This window comes from Galendromus occidentalis, unplaced genomic scaffold (genome assembly GCF_000255335.2).
Source record: "Galendromus occidentalis unplaced genomic scaffold, Mocc_1.1 scf7180000077514, whole genome shotgun sequence".
NCBI lineage: Eukaryota > Metazoa > Arthropoda > Arachnida > Mesostigmata > Phytoseiidae > Galendromus > Galendromus occidentalis.
Window position 1 is genome coordinate 251,097 of NW_003805502.1, and position 18,798 is coordinate 269,894.

General features: G+C 51.3%; 6 protein-coding genes across 7 annotated transcripts; 4 read left to right on the plus strand and 2 right to left on the minus strand.

The window, feature by feature from the left end:
• Positions 1 to 1,440: 1,440 nt before the first annotated feature.
• Positions 1,441 to 2,837, minus strand: LOC100900895 (2-aminoethanethiol dioxygenase). The gene is made up of 3 exons (XM_003747189.2): positions 2,568 to 2,837; positions 2,247 to 2,452; positions 1,441 to 2,040 (listed from the first exon to the last, which is right to left on the minus strand). Exons 1-3 carry the CDS (start codon positions 2,830 to 2,832, stop codon positions 1,834 to 1,836), a joined length of 678 nt encoding a protein of 225 aa, XP_003747237.1. The 5' UTR covers positions 2,833 to 2,837; the 3' UTR covers positions 1,441 to 1,833.
• Positions 2,838 to 7,115: 4,278 nt separating this feature from the next.
• 140up (RPII140-upstream gene protein) lies at positions 7,116 to 9,943 on the plus strand. Its single transcript, XM_018640963.1, has 5 exons — positions 7,116 to 7,226; positions 8,646 to 9,009; positions 9,132 to 9,280; positions 9,361 to 9,562; positions 9,686 to 9,943. Exons 2-5 carry the CDS (start codon positions 8,832 to 8,834, stop codon positions 9,904 to 9,906), a joined length of 750 nt encoding a protein of 249 aa, XP_018496479.1. The 5' UTR covers positions 7,116 to 7,226; positions 8,646 to 8,831; the 3' UTR covers positions 9,907 to 9,943.
• Dhfr (dihydrofolate reductase) lies at positions 7,305 to 8,360 on the plus strand. The gene is made up of 2 exons (XM_029112549.1): positions 7,305 to 7,442; positions 7,806 to 8,360. The coding sequence occupies exons 1-2, from the start codon at positions 7,305 to 7,307 to the stop codon at positions 8,358 to 8,360; spliced, it is 693 nt and encodes a 230-aa protein (XP_028968382.1).
• Positions 9,944 to 10,848: 905 nt separating the features above from the next.
• Positions 10,849 to 14,254, plus strand: LOC100903907 (uncharacterized). The gene is made up of 6 exons (XM_003747208.2): positions 10,849 to 10,876; positions 10,972 to 11,161; positions 11,259 to 11,412; positions 11,538 to 11,721; positions 11,835 to 12,054; positions 12,206 to 14,254. The coding sequence occupies exons 1-6, from the start codon at positions 10,849 to 10,851 to the stop codon at positions 14,115 to 14,117; spliced, it is 2,688 nt and encodes an 895-aa protein (XP_003747256.1). The 3' UTR covers positions 14,118 to 14,254.
• Rpe (ribulose-phosphate 3-epimerase) lies at positions 14,242 to 15,977 on the minus strand. Of its 2 annotated transcripts, XM_003747190.2 has the most exons (5): positions 15,884 to 15,977; positions 15,262 to 15,459; positions 14,997 to 15,146; positions 14,746 to 14,880; positions 14,242 to 14,561 (listed from the first exon to the last, which is right to left on the minus strand). In XM_003747190.2, exons 2-5 carry the CDS (start codon positions 15,457 to 15,459, stop codon positions 14,373 to 14,375), a joined length of 672 nt encoding a protein of 223 aa, XP_003747238.1. In that variant the 5' UTR covers positions 15,884 to 15,977; the 3' UTR covers positions 14,242 to 14,372. The 2 variants fall into 2 exon arrangements, with proteins under 2 accessions (XP_003747238.1, XP_018496477.1); XM_018640961.1 differs by having other exon boundaries at positions 14,247 to 14,561; positions 15,262 to 15,960.
• A 33-nt stretch (positions 15,978 to 16,010) lies between these two features.
• Positions 16,011 to 16,936, plus strand: mRpS28 (mitochondrial ribosomal protein S28). Its single transcript, XM_003747191.1, has 3 exons — positions 16,011 to 16,187; positions 16,337 to 16,607; positions 16,748 to 16,936. The coding sequence occupies exons 1-3, from the start codon at positions 16,115 to 16,117 to the stop codon at positions 16,896 to 16,898; spliced, it is 495 nt and encodes a 164-aa protein (XP_003747239.1). The 5' UTR covers positions 16,011 to 16,114; the 3' UTR covers positions 16,899 to 16,936.
• The last annotated feature ends 1,862 nt before the right edge of the window (positions 16,937 to 18,798 follow it).

Genomic DNA, 18,798 nt, shown 5'->3' on the forward strand with positions numbered 1-18,798 from the left:
TGGCATCGCTATGAGAGCCAAGCGCGGGGGGGGGGGTGTATTGCCTCGATGCTGCTTTCTTCGGGAGGGAATCCCGATGCGATCACAGGCGGGTTAGGCTTCAATGGTCAGTTTGTCTTGCATCCAGCGTCCCAGCGGATATTAGCTGCACCAACGGAGATGGGAGCAAGGATATGAGAGGCGATCTCTTGGCGCGGCCATCACTGCATTGTTTATCGTTGAGCAAGACTTGGCAGAACGGTTCGTGTAGCAGTTGAGCCGACGAGGAGGCAGGAGGTAAGGAAAGGGGCCGGGAAACCTCGAATCGCTCGTGTGCGTCGTCAATAAATGTCTCCCTAGGTACCCTGCAGTTTAGCGCGAACGAAAGCTCCCCTTAGACCAACATAATCCTTCAGTCGAGATGCGGAAACGCATGAAGTCACTCGAGCCTCGCTATCACCCTCTTTTCCCTATCGGAATTGTTTCTCCATAAAAATCGAGCCCCGCAGTCTCGCTCGTCCATGTTTATGCGTGACCGAACGCTCCAGCTGCTTCGCGTCGAATCATGAGGAGACTTTTACCCACGAATTCCAAGCGCGAATGTAACGGAGAATATGAGGAAGAGTCGCGCACGAGCCTCGGACCCCCTCCTCTTCCCCGCACGGCCGTGTTGACAGTTTTCCCCCTCGACTCTCGGCAGCGGTCGGCTCCGTGGAAATTCGGAGAATCTTGCTGCTCATCTATCCCGCTAACTGGATGTTTGACCACGGACCCACGAAAAAACGACAATTAGGGGTGAAACCAGCCGAGACGACCGTCATTTTTATGGTGACATTGGTGAGCTAATTACACTCGGAGCTGGTCCAGCGGGGAAGGTGTCATTCTCATTTGTTTTTTCCCTCTCGCGAATCCGACTCAATCCGCTATGACTTCTTTCACGAGATCACCCAGCGCGTTTCGAAAATGTCACCTAATGCTCCGCAACGAGAGCTGGGCTTTCGAGGAGCGGAGTAGAGATTTCAGCGACGGTCATCTACTACATCGCGTAATCCGTGCTGTACCATTTTTATGCGAGCGAAACGGTGCGGGACGGCCCCATTGTTCCCGTCAAACGTCCACTTCGGGCCCTGGGCGGCTCGAGACCCTTATGAAGCTTTTCACTCTTTGCATTCCTGGCACCGATATTGAACAGGTGCACGCGTCGCCACTGGCTGCGGTCCATCCCTCTACATACCCGTCAGCCATTTCCCAGTCCTGGCACGCGCGTGCCTTCGTGACTCGGCCAAGATCTTGCGGCGACGAAGCGCTGCTCCCTGGGTGCCCTACCGCCTAATTTCAAGAAGTTGCCGATGCGATCCGTGGGGAGCGGGAATTCGATCGCGAACGCTCCGTACGGTGGCTCCGACGACCGACGAGAATTCATGTCAATCATTACGGGAATCGAAGGCTCCGTGCGTCAATGGTGTGGGAAAATATTAAACTTTCGGTTTTATTGGATAATTTCTTTCACGATACATACAGACATACATTTTGTATCACAAGCTCCTCCTTGAGCGTTACCGCGCGGAGTCGTTCATCGATTCGACACAGTCGTCGGCGAATATGAACAAACAGGTCGCTTACTGAAAATCTTGAGTCAACTCCGAACCGGGTCTTAGGTTCGAGCTTTCGTTCGATTCTATTTTTCGGGAAGGAAACACCTGGATCAACGCTCTCTGACCTCAATTGCGTAGACGTCACGTTTATCCGGCTTGAGGAAGCTTCATCGAGGTTTGTAGCATCTCGGGGGCGGAATTCTCGAAGTACGTGCAGCGAGACTTCCCAACCCTAGAGTCTTCAAAGAAATGTACAATACTAGTTCTCCTCGATGGTGGGGCCCTCGTACGACAGTGTGTTGCACCAGAAGTCTTCTGGGGCGGGTATCTCCCGGAGAAAGCACTTCTCGTTCGGCGAATTCTCGTCATCTGGCAGTAATTTGAAGTATACACAGTCTCTTTCACCGTTGTGGTAAGGCGGTGCGAGAACGTCTAGGAAAGCCACCGGACCATCACCAGCTAAAACCTGCAATCGATATCAGAGGTCAGTCGAGTAGGTATGCAGGGCGTGTCAAATGAAGCCAACGTCATCGGCACGAAAACCCACAGAGCCCGCAGCAATGCGAGCTCTGCGGTGTCTCGCGGAGAGCGATTCTCACTCCTAGACTTCATGGAAAAGTCCGATTGATGTTTCGTCTATCGAGGGAGGAAATCGTATCAACGCGCGCTCACCTCATGGATATTCCCTCGTTCCGGAGCGAGTCTGCATGGGTCGTCGGACGCCGACACTGAGATCGGATCGTGCCGCAGAGCATAGGTCCCGGGTTTAGGTTTCTTTCCGAAAAAATAGGAGAACGCACTCTGCGAAGGTGGAGGGATCGGGGAGAAGGACTCCACCCGCGCGGTACCAAGGAGAACTTTGAGGATCCCCGTCATTCCTGCAAGACATTCCGAGCGTCAGTCGATTGATGGAAATGACCGGTATTGAATTCTGGTACCGGGAGGAATATTCGAAAAATCGTCAAATCTTTCGGCACAATGCCGTGGATTCACCTGGATGGTTGTGCATCGGGATTCTCCGGCCCTGTTTGAGCACAAAAATTGTGATCGTGAAATCTTCATGGTCGTAGACAGGGATGAAAAGCACTGGTGCTGGATATTGGGGCAGGCGCTTGAACAGCGCGTCTCCGATGCCCACGTCTGCTGCCGTCAGTTGTTGCACTAGTTTGTAAAGCTTGTTGACTTCTGTTTCGTTGCATGGTTTCTTTAAAAACGTAATTTTCGCTTGCCGTACAATACTTTGTATTAATGCTGACATGACTGTCGACTAGATGCTGTATTTACATTCGGGCAGCGAGATCATGTGGAGTGGAGGAACGATCTTCGACGATATTCGACCCCGGAGACGTAGTCCTCCGAGCCTGTCCGTCGACCTTGTCAGATCAATCCGAAGCTGCTTCTCCCCTGAAGCGAGGATCGCGCTCGATTTCTGCTCCGGTTATTCCCAGCGGCTCACCCGCGCGTAAGTCAGTGCATCTAGAGGCTCGCGGGAGCGACGATTCGAAACCGGGAGGGTGCTATTTCTAAGTTGAGCTCTAGTCGGCGAAGCTTTCGACGAGAATAAATCAGGGCCTTGAGTCCTCCGAACCAAACTCCGTCGCGTCGGGGTTGGTCCAAGGGAAAGGAATAGTTTTCCAACTGAAATTTCGCCGAGGGAATAATCCAGGGGCGCTCCGCATGGGGGGCTAAGGGGAAGTCCTGGCGGCTTTGTCTCAAAAACATCGTCCTTCTCTACTCATACCTCCTTCCCACCCTACCGCAGAAGGCCTTCGGGACCTGTTGCGCGGAGGTCGGGACTTTGAGTTCGGTCGACCGTAGCCTAGGGCGGAGATCCTCTAATTTCTCGGTCGCGGAATCCTGACGGGATCATGCGGAACCTCTATGCGCCTATTCTCCGGATATTCCATCATTACACAGCTCGACAAAAAAAAACTTTTTTCGCGTTACAAAGAAAGTGAAAGCTATTTCGGGGTAAATCGGGGGCGCTGAATCCGAATTTCTTAACAGATTTTCTCCATCAGGTCTAGTTTTTCCGAAATTTCAATTTTTCGATTTTTTGCCATTTTTCGTCTTCAAAAAATTCTAGCTCCGCCCCTGAGTGGACTAGATCGATGAAACTTTGGTGGCGGATAGACCTCGGTCGGAGCTATACCTGGCCGAGTTTTGGTGCGATTCGTAGCAGTGGTCTCTGAGCTAGAGCCATCGGAAACTAAAAAAAAGAGAAAAAAAGTGGGAGAGGGACCTCTTAGAAAGCACTTGACGGAAAAACTAGGACCTTTGAAGCGGTCTGACCTCGACAATTCGATAGAGGAGGCTTTTACGAGCATTTTGAGACCAAGCAGAGCAAAATCGGTCGATCCGTTCAGTTTTTATTCGCAAAAACATTGAAAAGGGTCTCGCAGGAAATGTGCCCCTTTTTGAAAATCGCTTCGGCGACCAACTTCAGAGAGCTGTATCTCCGGAACGGTTCGTCGTAGAGCGACGATCGAAGGCGCGTTGGAAAGCTGAGTCTGAGAGCTTTCATTTGCGCTAGTCAGATCGGAAAAAGGATTAGTTGGGACGGAGATATATGACGATTTCCATTGAATAAGCCCAATTGGATTCTACCACCATCCAGCTTGCGGAGGTCTCCATCTAGAGAATGGTACCTCCAAGGGAGGTACCATTGGTCGTACGGAGCCGAAGAAAGCCGCTGTGTAGCCGATGAATCACCGCAATGATGTAATCACATGAGCATGGGTAGACCGCGGACACGGGCTCAGCGATTCGTCCCAGCATCGGACCCTAGCACGATAAGGAATTTCTGCGTAATGGGGACTCCACTACGCAGTGGAGTCATGGTATCATGGACTCTACTTATTCGAGGCTCGCAGAAACTAGCCCACTGATGAGCATTCCGGAGCCCTGCTTCGGATGCTTAACCGAAATCCATGAGTAAGTCGCCAGATATCTGGAATGATCGTCCCCGGGTACTCTGACGCCTCTCCATACCGTCCTCTAGATGGAGCCTCCGCAAGCCGAATGATGGTAGAATCCAATTGGGCTTATTCAATGAAAAAAGGGTTTTCGGGTACTTAAACATACTTACAGTTGAGCAGCCAGTCTGAAACTTCGCACATAGTCCTTTTTCGCGGAAAACAGTCCGCAGAAAAAAAATCAGCGAAATCGTCGATATAGTTTTCGATCTGTGAAAATCGTCATATATCTCCGTCCCAACTAATCCCTTTTCCGATCTGACTAGCGCAAATGAAAGCTCTCAGACTCAGCTTTCCAACGCGCCTTCGATCGTCGCTCTACGACGAACCGTTCCGGAGATACAGCTCTCTGAAGTTGGTCGCCGAAGCGATTTCCAAAAAGGGGCACATTTCCTGCGAGACCCTTTTCAATGTTTTTGCGAATAAAAAGTGAACGGATCGACCGATTTTGCTCTGCTTGGTCTCAAAATGCTCGTAAAAGCCTCCCCTATCGAATTGTCGAGGTCAGACCGCTTCAAAGGTCCTAGTTTTTCCGTCAAGTGCTTTCTAAGAGGTCCCTCTCCCACTTTTTTCTTCTTTTTTTTAGTTTCCGATGGCTCTAGCTCAGAGACCACTGCTACGAATCGCACCAAAACTCGGCCAGGTATAGCCCCAACCGAGGTCTATCCGCCACCAAAGTTTCATCGATCTAGTCCACTCAGGGGCGGAGCTAGAATTTTTTGAAGACGAAAAATGGCAAAAAATCGAAAAATTGAAATTTCGGAAAAACTAGACCTGATGGAGAAAATCTGTTACGAAATTCGGATTCAGCGCCCCCGGTTTACCCCGAAATAGCTATCACTTTCTTTGTAACGATTTGGCTGTCGAGCTGTGTTATCACTCTCTCTGGAAAACTCCCAATCCTCTGCTCCCGGTTCGTAGGAGCAGTTGAATGAGCTAATTAGACTGGAGGGGATTCCCTGGCCGCCGACCTGCAGGTGGCGGACCCTTGAGGCTCCGTGAAGCCCAGTTCGATAAGCGCTAGCCCGGGGAATCTACTCCTGATTGTGAGTTAGACCGACGAGAATGAGTGTTTCACGGAAGATTTCCTACCCCCCCGGAAGAGAGGCGGATGAAGCAGTTGGCCGCTGTCGAGCATCTTCTGCGATTTTAAGGTGAAGGAAGGGAGAAATCTGGTCTCGAGAGCCACATCCACTGTCGAGCGCCATGCCGCTGGCTGTATCAACGTTTCGCATACCCATGAAGGAGCATGGGAAAACCTCAGTTATGGCATGCTCAGCTGAACAAGCCGAGGGGTGCATGGAGCAGCCTCGCGGAGGACCTCCGTAATTGCTATCGAGGAACATGTAACATGGGAACATCTTCCGGGTTGCCGGCGTTACTACTAGAGCCCTCGCACATCTTCGCTAGCTCCGATGGTTTCTGCTCCGGCTAGGTGTCCTCCTTCCGAAGACGCCGGCGCCTCCAATCGTGAATCGAGAAACAGTCTGAGGTCTCCTGTGTTCTTCATTGGAGGCTATTCGGTCTTTTCTTCGGAGAACCGACCACTCCGTTCACTGTTCTACGGAGAGGTTCTTCAAGATCGACAATCAATGCGCTCGTCCTGAATAGATTTCTCGCTGCCGCTTCATCGTCTACGTTCCCTTCGCAAGCTCCAGGAGAAGCGGGCGAAAATCATCTACCCGCTGATCGACTTCACTCAATAAGGGGCCGCTCCCAGAGAGAGGCTCCAACAACGAGGTCCCTGACCTGGAGCTCGAGCGACGAACAACCAGAGTGATCCTCTGCTTCTCTTCGAAAATTTCATTGAGAAGTTCTCCTATCCTGGCATAAGGAGAAACAAGCTCAGTTCAGCGACGAAACCATAAAGAGTCTTCCCCAATGACTGTCGAAACCACGGCTGAGTTCCCGATGCCAAGATTGCGAATCTGTGCAGCTAACGTGGTAATCTGCTTCGTTCTGATTCGGCACTAAGCTACGATTTTCTCGGGATTCGAAGCAAACAGGAAAGACCAAGGAGCTGATTCATGTCTAAGGAGATTCTCGTTTGCGCGTCCCCTGACGTCAACGACATTCTCGCTCGTCGCTTACGCAAGCGAGAGGGCAGTGCGGATGGAGAGAATGGCACGAACAATTATGCAGCTTGGGTCGGGTCGAGGTCGAGGGTCGGGTCGAAAAGTTACTCCGAGCATCCTGTTGAGCGTTTCAGTTCCAGGACTATTCCGGCCATTGAGATAGTTGCACGATACTCAAATGTTCGCGCCATGCGATTTGGAATCACTCGCTGAGTAGTCCGAGGCCGAGCCTATCATGACTCATGGTCCGCTTTCGTGTGAGCTCGCGAGGTTTTCTCTTCTATATCCTATCTCCTAATCATGCCGCGCCGAGACTGGAGCACTCTTGATCGTCAGAATCAAGGCACTAGCCCACGGCAGGTGTCGATGTGGTACGATTCACAGTGGGAAGGCCCTCCGAAACAGCGGCCATGTCTGTTGTTGGGGAGAGCGGTGTGGTTCGGAGGAGAGACGTGTGACCGTGCTCACCCGATCCCTGTAGTTCTTGATGATCGAACCCGGTTTCGTGGAACTTCATCGACTTTCTGCATAAGTCGAACCCAGCAGTCAAGAATTGTCTTTCCTCAACCTTGTACGACTACCTATCCGGAGTCTCATTCGATGTAAGTTCCTACTCAACTCTTGAATTTCTCGGGAAAGGATTCCGGCTCCCGGGCTTTTTCCGCGCGGGATAGCTGATGATGGACTGTTTCGGAATACCGGCACCGGTCGGAAGCTATTTCGAGGGCTCGATCATCGTTTGGAAATCCAAAAAGATCGTGTTCACCGAGCTACCAGTTCGCTCGATCAGTGAAGTCTCGCATTCAGCTCTCGAAGTGGTATAATTTCTTCGTTTCGAAACGTGCTCCGCGCGCCGTGTCGCTCCTCGCAAGTCGGTATTCAGAGGACCCCCGGGATGATTCGGAAACGCCCTCCCGCGTCTGGAAACTGGAGCGCCGCACCGCTCAGACCTTTGACGCTCGTTTCCCGAGTGGAAATCGGAGATCTCCACCACCTCGCGATTTTCCGCAAGTGCTATTTTTTTGTCGGTCACATTCGAGTCCGGTAACTCTGCGACAAGTTCAGAGAGTCCGCAATGTTCCGCGCGAGAGAAATCGCCGTCGACGCCGATCGATGAGAAAGGTTTTTCCGAACGGATCCGCAACCGCCGAACATCGACCTTCGAACCGCTCTAATTTCAGATGATTCCGTTGTGTGCTGTAGTGGCCGCCTGTAAAGCGTCGAGGGGTATCGGCTTCCGGGGCGATCTTCCCTGGGGTCGTAAACTCCCCAATGAAATGAAACATTTCGCCCGAGTTACAACCGAAACGAAGGAAGCCGGTAAACTCAATTCGGTCGTGATGGGACGTAAAACCTGGGAGAGCATCCCGGACAAACGACGGCCTCTGCCGAACAGAGTGAACATAATTGTCAGCGCGACTCTTCAACCCTCAGACCAGGCGAACGGGGTTTTCGTAGTCCGCTCGCTGGAAGAAGCACTCGAAGTCTCCCGAAAAGAAAACGTCGAGCGAGTGATGGTCATCGGCGGGGCTCAACTCTACCAGGATGCCTTGAAACACCCTGATTTGAGCACAGTTTACCTCACAGACATCAACACGGATTTCGAATGCGACACCTTCCTCGAGATCGATGAGCGGCAATTCCAAGAAGAAGACAGTATCGATCCTGCCTTTCCGCGTGACATACAGGAGGAGAACGGGATCCAGTACCGGTACAGAGTTCTGAGGAAACTCTGAATGAGAGCGGCACCCCCTAGTTCAGAGCCCTTCGGGGAATTCATGTCTGACATTCCAAAGGAAAATGAAAAAAATCTGCGAGGACGCCAAGTATTCTGTTCAATAAAAAAATCACGACGTTACCCCGCGTAATTTCATTCATCACGGTTCCGAGTTTAAGTCGACTAAGGGGATTCCGGACGCGAAAATATAATATCTCAGATTGATCACTATGAATGTGGGAGGACGGATCGAGACCGGCGTAAATGACGAAGATGAGGACCAAGAGCCTTCCGATTCTTTCAGGCGACTGATCAACCAATGAATGAAGATCTCCTCTACTACGCGTTATTGTTACCCCTGACGGTTCCCGTGGCGTTCGTGTTCGGATTCCTCGCTTGGCTCGGATATGGATTGATGATCAACAACTGATATCTCGGATTCTGGCGGTATATTTTCCAAACCCTCGAAGCACGCATCGAACGAGCAAATATGTCTGAACTCGGACCATTAAGGGGAAGTCGGGACAAGAGTTTCCCCACGGAGCTCGACAGACAGGCTGCCATAGAGGCCTTCCGGAATAGACCCGAGACGGAAACAGGTTGGGATCGAGTACGTGAAATGTACTCTTTCAAAAACAGAGATATCTCTCCGGAGATGAGGATCGTGTGTAAGTACGGAGCATCCCGCCGTGACCACCGATGGAGTAGTACTCTGGTAATATTTTTGGGGTCTACACACTGGGGAGCGTTCTCGTATCTCGTTTCTTACTGTGCTTTCGGGTACGACTAGCTTCTGCCACGCAACTGAGCGCCATAATGGGATTCATGGCTGGCGCAATCGGTGCTTGGGTCCCAGCGAAGGACGAGTTCATGCGCCTCAACATGGAAACGAAATTCCTCTCCCAGTTCTATTTCAACCGCGCGCTGAGTCGGCACCAGGTTCGTTCATTCAAAAGCGATGTCTGCGTGGAAAATGATGGGAATCAATCATCGAATTCACTCAAACTCATCGTTGACAGATGAGAACTTGTTCGAAACAAGGCTTGAGAGCGGGAGCTCGTTTAGGCTTCTTCACCGGATTGTACTGCCTGGTCACTACTACGTTCGCCATGTACAATAACCGCCTGTCCATGAGGGAATACGCTGCGGCGGGAGTCGTCACCGGGTCTCTGTGGCAGTCGAAAGTCGGTTTAGGCGGTGTTGTTGTCGGAGGAGCTCTCGGTGGGTCAAACCCTCTAATGGAAGATCAGAATGTTCATGCGCCACGATCCGCAATGATCGCAGAGTGAAAGTCCGATCGCGGAGTCTATCAAAACGAAGCTCACGGAAATCATGGTGTTTCAGGAGGCTTCCTGAGTCTGCTCGCGGGCGCTGCTACCGTCAGGGTGCTCGATAGCTACGGTGAAGATTTTGCCTCGATGCGATACCAAATTCACTTGGATCAGCTGGCGGTTTGGGAGGCGGAAGAGCACGCTAGGAATGAGAAGAACGTGGAGGCCCTGCTCAAAGAAGCGAGAGCAGAGCTCGAGGAGGAAAAAAGAGCCATGGGGAGAAAGACAGCTTGAATGTTGGAATAATTTTTCTAGAAATAAATTCGATCTAGGCACTCGATTGCAATCATGATAGGATCGCCACAGTCTTTGAGCATCGCGCGGTCAATTGATCGGCTCCCTCGTCTCCGAGATCTTGTGGGCTTCCTCGGGAGTTCCGCTCGTCGGGGACGACGAGGGAAGGCATGCTCTATGAGGATTTTTTTTCGAACTTGTTCCAAATCTTCCGTCAACTCGACGGGAGATTTGCGATCCTCTCCTGGCTTCTCATCGGAGGGGAGGAGGTCCCGAGAATGTTCCTCTGATTATCGTCTGGAAGTTCCGGGAAGTCTCTCGCTTCTCCATCCGAGAACCCACGGTTCCATGGCCGATGTCGATGGCTGGAAAAAAACTGCTCCTCCGGACGGAGAGCTGCCACAATGAAAGTTCGCAGCGCTAAGCATGGAGCTGATTTTCGTCTCGTGGAGGAGGAGGCCTTCATTTTCCTCTGCGGCGGCGATCCGCGAGGCCATCGGCCGAAAACCCGAGGAAATGATTCGAGCCAGACCACGGGATCGCAAGGCGATCGCGAAGCTCGCGTAGATCACCCTACAACGAAACACAATACATACACTGATCCTCCGATGCCGTCGCTAGCGCTTGATTCTCCGGAAGAGCTCGTATGAATGTGTGCGAGACTCTCGGTGAGCGGGCAGGCCCTGGTCGGCGGTCTCTTCTCTGTGTCCTCGCCCTCGAAGATCTCCCTGGTGCCGAGAATACCACAAAGACCGAGATTCGTGAGTCACACACGCAACCGATTTCATTACTTGGTTGCTTGGAATAGCTGCCAATAAGAGGTGTTTTGGACAGTTCTCCGGTTTTCATCGACGTTTGAGCGAGTTTGACGCTCCCGGAATGAGACGAGTGGAAATATGTTAGCCTTTGTCGTGCGGGTGTTGGTGTTAGCGTCTCCCTGGAATGAGTTTTTGGGAAAATCTTCGACAAGGTGTGCAGATCGACTGGGAGCGGAATGGAGTCCAGAAGAAGGCTCTCGCCCCCCACACTACGGGCCAATACGCCCATCGGTTTCTCATTGGGCAGGCGAGGCCGCTGCATTTGCGGGCCGCGGTAACGGCGATCTGGGCGAAAGCAACCGCTCTGCTGCACCCTTCGTAGACGTCGCGATTCTGCACAGCAGTCTCCCCTTGCGCGACGAGAGGCTGAGGGCCAAGGTCTGTATCCTCGACGGCGATCAGGATCTTTGTTCAACAAGTATACCGGAGATCCACAGGTGAGTGGGAGCCTAAATAGGTCATGGATTCAAGAAATCATCGATCTTGGCTCAGCAAAAGAACCGGATACCGAACGCGTCCTTTCTCCATTTCAAGGGAGAGATGTAAATGTGATTACGCTTGTGGAGAATACGATGATTGCTGCATCGACAACCGCAGTATACATCCTGTCGATAGGAAATGGACCTGCTACGAGAGAGGTGGATTCTATGTCATTAGAGCGTGCCCGAACTCGTGGCCGAACGACAGGGTAACTGAGAAATCTACGGATCTCGCTCCTACGATTTTCCCTGTATACGATCTACGATGTAGGTACGTGATCGCTCCTGAAATTGTAGACCTCACGATGAAGAACTGTTTCGTGTTCCCATTCAGGTACGTCATCGATGCGAGGAAGATCCCGAAAAACTGAATATGACCGTGACGTATTTGAATCAGCTCCCGCTCCTGGAACAGAAATCCGGACTCATGTTCTGGAATGTCTTCTGTGCGATCTGCAATCGTAAAACTGACTTGATAAGACCTTGGCGCCGATCGCGGCTCGTATGCACGAACGAAGGTGAGGCGGCACCTTCGATCCCACCAAGAGGTCGAGGTGCAGATCCTACATGATACCGACAGGGTTTTCTTAGATCATCTCCCGATCATCCCCCATGTCTTCCCCCAATCCAGGACTCTACAATCAAACTGGCTTTGAAGACCGTTTGAAACCGGGCGAGCATATCGTCCGTTTCGACGCAGAGTATGTGGAAGAGCTGGTCGCTAAGGGGAACCTCACTTACAACGTGAACACCGAGGAGTTCATCCTTCACAACGGAAAATTCCAACATGATTGCATCCTCGATATCCCGGAGTTTCGAGACATCGACTTCATTAAAACCAACGTTCTCAGGTTTGGACTCGGCAGACGAATGCACGCTTCTGATCTCGGATCGATTCTCATTCGTTCCCAGCCGCCCCGCTCCTTTTCACGCTCTGGCGCAGCACCATCCCTTAATCGCAATCGATTGAGATTCGGGAATGAGTTCCTTTCGATTTTCCAGGAAGTGCATCGAGTCGATTACTGTGTGTCAGAAGACGTTCTTCTCGAAAGAAGACCAGGATCTAGCGCACAAATGCACCTCGTACACTTCGTACGTACACGATAAAATCACCGCACGGAACTACAAGAATTATCACTGCGCGCTGTGCGACGGTGTCAAACTGTGGAACATCCGCTGCGGAGCGTACAGCAATACCCAGAACTGGAATGTGTTCATGGTCACCCGGACCGCCCTGCCTAAGATTATAAGTGTCGACCTGTGGCCCTGGTTCAATGACCGAAATGGACTGCACGCCGACAAATGCGCTCAGAACGAGCTCTACGATGATCTTCTACACGTCTGCGTTTACATAGGATGTCCCGAACAGTACGTCTGGGTGGAGGAAGAGCGGCAGTGCCTGAATATCCTCGACACGCTCCCGGATCCATACAGCAACGAGAATCTCACGTATCAATGCGTGACCCAGAAAATTCCATATGATTGGGTCACCGATTTACGCCACAAAGAAATCAAATTGAACCACACCGGCAAGGTCCTGAAGCCGAGCGACTACTTCATGACGAAGGATGAAAACGGGACAGCGGACTACATTTATTACTGCGAGCCTGAATGGTTGTCGTTCCAGCTGGAGAGCCGCGAATTGTACATCTTCAATATTCTCTTGTATCTGAGCATATGCGGCGTTTTCTGCGTCTTCGTTCTGCATGTCGTCGTCCACGAGTTGCGGAGCAGTCAATGGGGCAAGAACATCCAGATGCTCGCCGTTGCTTCGTTGGGCGCAAACATTTCATTCGCTTGCGCTCTCCACAAGCGACCGTTCTCTAGCGATTGCTACACGACGGGTCTCGCGATGATCTTCTTCCACTTATCCATGTTCTTTTGGGCGTCTGCTGGGATTCTCGACGCGTACCGGGCTCTTTTCAACAAGCTGCCGAGAAAACGTCGGGGTCAGGGTCCGGGAACCAAGAAATTCGGAATGTTCTCGTGGGGTTTATCGCTGCTCTTCGCGGTGTTGTCCTCGTGGAGCGATAAATGGGGCGCCGAGTTCGGCATAGGAGCCCGGGTTGGGAAGCCCCTGTGTTTCATATCAACAGGAGTCGGATTCGTACTCTTTTTCTTCATTCCTTTGATCCTCGTTGGGATCGCTGACCTCGTGGGGATTATGTTCTGCCTGAAAAGAGTTCTCTGCCGAGCTAGGACACCCGTGCGTATTCACGTTCACGGACGCAGTCAAGGCGTGGAAGGCGTGACATATACGAACCGAAGCCATTTTTACACCCTAGCCGGCTTCCTGATTCTGTGTTTCGCGACCTGGACGTCCGTTTTCATGGCGGTAGACATGCAGATCAAGGAGGGATGGATCATGTTCAGCGTCCTCTACGGCTCCCAAGGTCTATGGCTGACTTTGAGGACAGCTTTGAACCCGACAGGGTTTTGGCTGTTCCTCGATGAAATCACTCACCGGGACCCGAGACACCGAGCGATGCGGTCGGCGGGAGTGCTCGTGAGTTCCGCGAAAGATCTGCCGGCGTTGGCAATGCCGGAAGATCGCTCGCACCGGGAACCTACGCCCTGTCCCTTAACTCCGAAGTTCTCCACCGAGCTATCGCGGAGGAATCTGTTCCTACAACCTCCCAGTGCTCCTGGAACGTCACGCCGACCGAGCACCGTTGCCGAAATAGATCAGAACCCGAACAACCACAAGTACGGTCCTCCGGTGACTAATCTCATCCCAGCGACCCCTCTGCCGAAGCACATGGAGAGACCAAAGTTCCCACACGAGCGACGAGTTTCGAGCGCCGTCATCAAACCGATTCACATGAACGTCCCTCAGAGCGCGCTCCAACCCATCTTGCCCCCGTCCATGCCGAGCACTCCACCGGGCTCCGCAGTGAACACTATGCGACGCTGATAGATTCCTGTAACGCTTTCAACGATTGAGAAGCGCCGATGTATAATTGTAAGTATCATGAAGTTTCTGAAGAGTCCTGTACAGCTTTTGTGATCCCCTCTGCAAAGTATCCGCGAATAAACGTTTCGGTTTTCGTTCGAAAAATAGCCTCGTCCATCCGAATTTATTGCACCGGCTCGGCGCTTGTCCCAATCGAGCGGTCGATGCCAAGTGCACTCTCATAAAACGTTCGGTCTAGGAAGGGAATTGATCATATCACAAGTATTTCACAACGGTGGATCTGAGTTGATCGATGACTTCCTTCGGCTGGTGACTCTTGGTGATAGCAGTGCCAGATACGATCATGTTGGCTCCGGCTTTAGCGCAAGCCTCGATTGTGGCTAACCCGACGCCGCCGTCGACCTCGATATCGAGTTGGGGGAAATTCCTCCGGATGTATTCAACCTTGAGTTCGAGGAAATCGGGACAAAAATTAGAGGACTTTGTAGCTTTCCATTTCTTGATCCATCTCCATTTCTCCTCGCATTTCCACCTAGAGATCTACCCGTGCCGGCTTCGGTGCATTCCAATGTATCGAGCAAGCTCTTGCATGTTGTGAAATTCGAAGCAGAAGCCGTAATAGTCTCACCTTCGGCATCATGTCGCCCATGAAACTCTGACCACCGAAACCGGGCTCGACAGTCATAATGAGCGCCATGTCTACTTCCGGCAAGACGGCCGAGAGGAGCTCGACAGGCGTCCCGGGTTTTATTCCTACACCAGCCTGAAAGTCATCAACGGCATCTCTCGTCAAGCCGATGTAGACATATCTCCCAGACCGTGTCCATTAGACAAAATCAAAACACTCCGACGAGCATAGGCTACTTCAGGATATCAGACCTTCATTCCTGCTTCCTTGATTTTCCTGATGAGAGTGCTTGCATCATCCGTTGCCTCCAAATGAAAAGTGTACTGATCCGCTCCGGCGTCGGCCATGGGTTCCACCCATTGCTCCGGACGGGCGACCATCATATGCATGTCAAAGAAAGCCTGGGGAATCGTTTGGAGGATGTATTGGGATTAATTTGCAAGAGAATAAACCATCTCAGTCCTATCGAGGAGGATACCTCAAATACTGGGGAAGAAACCCGATATAATGAAATACCTTCGGTATTCTCGAGCGGAGACATTTGACGACGGGATGACCGAAGGTGAGATTCGGCACGAAGTGGCCGTCCATGACGTCCAAATGTAGGTAATCCGCACCGCAACTCAAAAGCTTCTGAGATTCCTCGTGGAGCGACGAGAGATCAGAATTCAGTATCGAGGGACCGATCTTGCATCTAATCTTGCCGCACGACATCTGCATGAATGCCGTCGAGTATGAGTCAATCAGTCTTATTGGACAGAATCTTCCGGACGGGGAACTAGAACCACGACGGCTTGCCAGGTTCCTGGCTACGGCTTGGAGGCTTAGGAACTATCCGGGAGATACTTGAAAATGTGTCGTATCACAAAGTCAACATAAGGACATTCCCGGAGACCCAGAAAAACCCCGTAACTCGGGTGGAGCTCCGAAAGACTCCCCACGTGAGCTCGAGATCAGCGGGATTCATGCTGATCTGTCAAACGCAGGATTTCGCCGGAGCAGGGTGGGCTGTCTACAGTGAGCTCAATCAGAAAGTTAAGAAAATTCTGCCTGATACATTGGGATGCGCCAAGGCTGCCACGGTTGGATATGCCCGGGTTGGGACGAAGAGGGGGAACGGAAAAGAGGTCAAAACTACCGTGGCAATGAGGCTCCTGAGGAGGTCCGATGCTTAATCTCGAACCGATCTCTCGCGCAGCCTGCGGACCGCGATCACAGCTCCTCGAATTCTTGTTTACATCGAGTCGCCGTCGTCTGCTCTGCTCATGCTTTCAGAGTGGTGTTGCGGCGATAGCTGCTACCAAATCGAATCCACGGAAACATTGGGAGGATATTGTGAAGTTCTCTGTTGTATCCGACGAGCCGAGACATGATTAGATGTCGACTCTCGCCGGTGCTGCGCACAGTTGCTAATTCGAGGTCTTGCTCCCGGACGCCATCAGGTATGAGACCATTCGGATATCGTCGGTGAGCTGCGCGAAGAAGCGACGGTCTCCCCGGACCGATCAAGGCTTGTACCGATCAGCCTTCCCCTAAACTAATGTCCGTTCACGACAGAATTGTCTGAATATTCCGCTCGTTTGCGTTGCAGAAGATGCCGAGGAAACGGAGGCCGGAAAGATCGCCAGTTTCGGCGAAGCTTTCAAGAAGCTGGAATCATTCAGAGAAATCAATAGTGAACCTAAGAAGGAGAAGGAGCCACCGTTCGCAACTCTGCTGCGGAACTCGAAGTTCGTCAAGCTCGGAAACCCGGAGAAGAAGATCTTAGTCGGCAAAGTCTACAACGTCTTTGAAAACGATATATATGTCGATTTCGGTGGGAAGTTCCCCGCTATATGCAAACGGCCCGCAAGAAGCGCAATGTGAGTTCCACCGACAGACTCTCCGATGCAGGAACCTGCAATGGGATAAATACAACCACATGGGCGCCGTTCCCTCCCTCTGATTCTTGCTGGCGGATCTCATTGATATCAGCGAGCGAATACGATTTCATTTTTTCCAGAGACATCGTTCCTGGAACTTTCGTGCGGATACGTCTCCTCGACATGGAAATTGCTTCACGGTTCCTGGGAGCGGAGCAGGACCTTTCTTTATTGGAAGCGGACGCAACTCTGCTCGGCATCGCTCATGGCGCCAAAAATATCGATTTGTGAAACCTTGAGTAGTTATAGTAAAGAAATTCATGGAAACTCAAGGAGAATTGTTGATTCTGGATAGTTTCATTTTCTCTCATGCCTGTAGGACAGTGTCTAGGTCACGGACGCGGCCAGTGATGGGTAGCATGACATCTTCCCGTGCTCGATCCGGATTCATATCCTTGAACCTCGCACACACTCCGAGGGTTGGAACCTCGGGGATGATGACGGCGGGCTAGGTCGACGAGTTGCGTTGGGTTCCACGGTCGATTCGAATTATGAAATCCACGACGAGACCGAGAACTAGTACGTACGAATTCTCTGAGAGGCGCCTGATTCTTTCCGACGATGGATTTCGAGGGGAGGATTTTTCGATTGCGATATGCGTCATTTGAGATTGTCGAAAATTCACGTGCACTTCCAGCAAGCCGTGACAAGCGGATCGATGCAACTCGTGGGATCTAATTTTGGACAGGCCGCATGACTCAGTCAGTGTTGTTGCCATGCTCATGAATCCGATCACGATACTCCGAGTCGGAGCCTGCGACTCGCTATCGGGTAATGATCAGGCGAACCTGGTCTGGAAAGGGCACCAGCATTCATTCGTCAACCTTGGAATCTGGCTGCAAATCGATGCCCGCCAAAGAGGTTCACACGCGGTGCCGAGATTCATCGATCCCGCTGACGAGATATATTGCAAAATAGAATTCGGAGCATACCGCGAAGTCCCGACGAGGATGAGTCGGTCGATTCCCAGGCGAGAAGAGGTAGACCCCTTCTTCTCGACACTATCGACCGTCCAATCGACTCAGATCGAATGGAGCAGGAAGACGGCGGCCATGAATCTCCGTGACGGAATTCCATTCGAATGATGTTTCAATTCCTATGGCTTCGAAAACGAGCTCTTTGCAGGTAGATATGTGACTGTTGCTATTTATTATGCCCGGCTCATGCGTCCATTGTAACAAATACATTCAAAGTTCCTCCCGCCTCCTCTGTGTGGAGTCCTTCCTTCGCATAATCCCTCCCCTCGTGGGACAGAAACAAAACAGTCTATGCTCTTAGGGCGTCCAATCTCTCCCAGGTTGAGTTCCAGTCGGTCAAGTCAGATCAGATACAAACGACGAACGATTCGCTTTTGGGGCAGCGATGCTCAATGCGGATAATTTGTTATGGTTTCTAGTAATAAATATATTTACAGTATCATCACCGTGGTAATCAGTATTGGATAACAAGGTAGCCTTACGAGCAGAGCATCTAGCACCTATCTATCTACAAAGGATTCCGAAACTCCGAGGATAAAGCGGGAGCAGCCTTTAGTCCGCTGTTGATTGAGACTGATCCTCCGAAAGGAGAAATAGTATTTTGAAGGCTCGAGGATAGTTGTCCACATGCATCTGCTCAGTACCCTTGGCGTCAAATGTCGGAATATTCCCGGGAGCTCGGAGCTTCGGTATTGTTTTTGATCGTGAGGTGGCAGTTTGTGATCCCGCTTTGAGATTTTATTCTCCAATCGTCGACCACTAAGTGGTCAAGCATTCAACAGTGGATGCGGGATTAAGTTCCGATTGATTTTGCTTAGCACTTGGTCAGCACTCGCTCTCGCATTCATCAGTACACTGTTCATCAACATCGTAATATATATGTATGCATATATACTATTTGTGTATAATAAATCAACCATTCGATCGATCGATCCATTAATCGGTCAATCAATCAATCAACCAACCAACCGTGAACTATCCACCACGCATACATTGATTATTCGATCAAACGCGCCTCGAATCTCAATTGCATTCAAACATTCAGAAAGGATCTTTCCAACGAACAAACTCGCCTGTCAAAACTCTCCGAGATCATTCGATGACGACACGAAATTTTCCTTTCCTCTTCCCTCCCCAGTGCCATCTTGTTTGCC

What these genes read in the sequence shown, in the direction of transcription:
- LOC100903907 (XM_003747208.2), top strand. Translation starts at nt 10,849, where the DNA reads ATGAGTTTTTGGGAAAATCTTCGACAAG. An exon ending in TTGGGAAAATCTTCGACAAG is followed by an intron (nt 10,877 to 10,971) that starts GTGTGCAGATCG and finishes CTCATTGGGCAG; the next exon opens with GCGAGGCCGCTGCATTTGCG. An exon ending in GCTCGTATGCACGAACGAAG is followed by an intron (nt 11,722 to 11,834) that starts GTGAGGCGGCAC and finishes CCCCCAATCCAG; the next exon opens with GACTCTACAATCAAACTGGC.
- Dhfr (XM_029112549.1), top strand. Translation starts at nt 7,305, where the DNA reads ATGGACTGTTTCGGAATACCGGCACCGGTCGGAAGCTATTTCGAGGGC. An exon ending in CGCATTCAGCTCTCGAAGTG is followed by an intron (nt 7,443 to 7,805) that starts GTATAATTTCTT and finishes CTCTAATTTCAG; the next exon opens with ATGATTCCGTTGTGTGCTGT.
- mRpS28 (XM_003747191.1), top strand. Translation starts at nt 16,115, where the DNA reads ATGATTAGATGTCGACTCTCGCCGGTGCTGCGCACAGTTGCTAATTCG. An exon ending in TTGCTCCCGGACGCCATCAG is followed by an intron (nt 16,188 to 16,336) that starts GTATGAGACCAT and finishes TTTGCGTTGCAG; the next exon opens with AAGATGCCGAGGAAACGGAG. An exon ending in CGGCCCGCAAGAAGCGCAAT is followed by an intron (nt 16,608 to 16,747) that starts GTGAGTTCCACC and finishes CATTTTTTCCAG; the next exon opens with AGACATCGTTCCTGGAACTT.
- LOC100900895 (XM_003747189.2), bottom strand. Translation starts at nt 2,832, where the DNA reads ATGTCAGCATTAATACAAAGTATTGTACGGCAAGCGAAAATTACGTTT. An exon ending in CCCGATGCACAACCATCCAG is followed by an intron (nt 2,453 to 2,567) that starts GTGAATCCACGG and finishes AATGTCTTGCAG; the next exon opens with GAATGACGGGGATCCTCAAA. An exon ending in AACGAGGGAATATCCATGAG is followed by an intron (nt 2,041 to 2,246) that starts GTGAGCGCGCGT and finishes TATCGATTGCAG; the next exon opens with GTTTTAGCTGGTGATGGTCC.
- Rpe (XM_018640961.1), bottom strand. Translation starts at nt 15,465, where the DNA reads ATGCAGATGTCGTGCGGCAAGATTAGATGCAAGATCGGTCCCTCGATA. An exon ending in TCCGCTCGAGAATACCGAAG is followed by an intron (nt 15,147 to 15,261) that starts GTATTTCATTAT and finishes ACGATTCCCCAG; the next exon opens with GCTTTCTTTGACATGCATAT. An exon ending in TCAAGGAAGCAGGAATGAAG is followed by an intron (nt 14,881 to 14,996) that starts GTCTGATATCCT and finishes GATGACTTTCAG; the next exon opens with GCTGGTGTAGGAATAAAACC.
- 140up (XM_018640963.1), top strand. Translation starts at nt 8,832, where the DNA reads ATGTCTGAACTCGGACCATTAAGGGGAAGTCGGGACAAGAGTTTCCCC. An exon ending in TCCGGAGATGAGGATCGTGT is followed by an intron (nt 9,010 to 9,131) that starts GTAAGTACGGAG and finishes GGGTACGACTAG; the next exon opens with CTTCTGCCACGCAACTGAGC. An exon ending in TGTTGTCGGAGGAGCTCTCG is followed by an intron (nt 9,563 to 9,685) that starts GTGGGTCAAACC and finishes ATGGTGTTTCAG; the next exon opens with GAGGCTTCCTGAGTCTGCTC.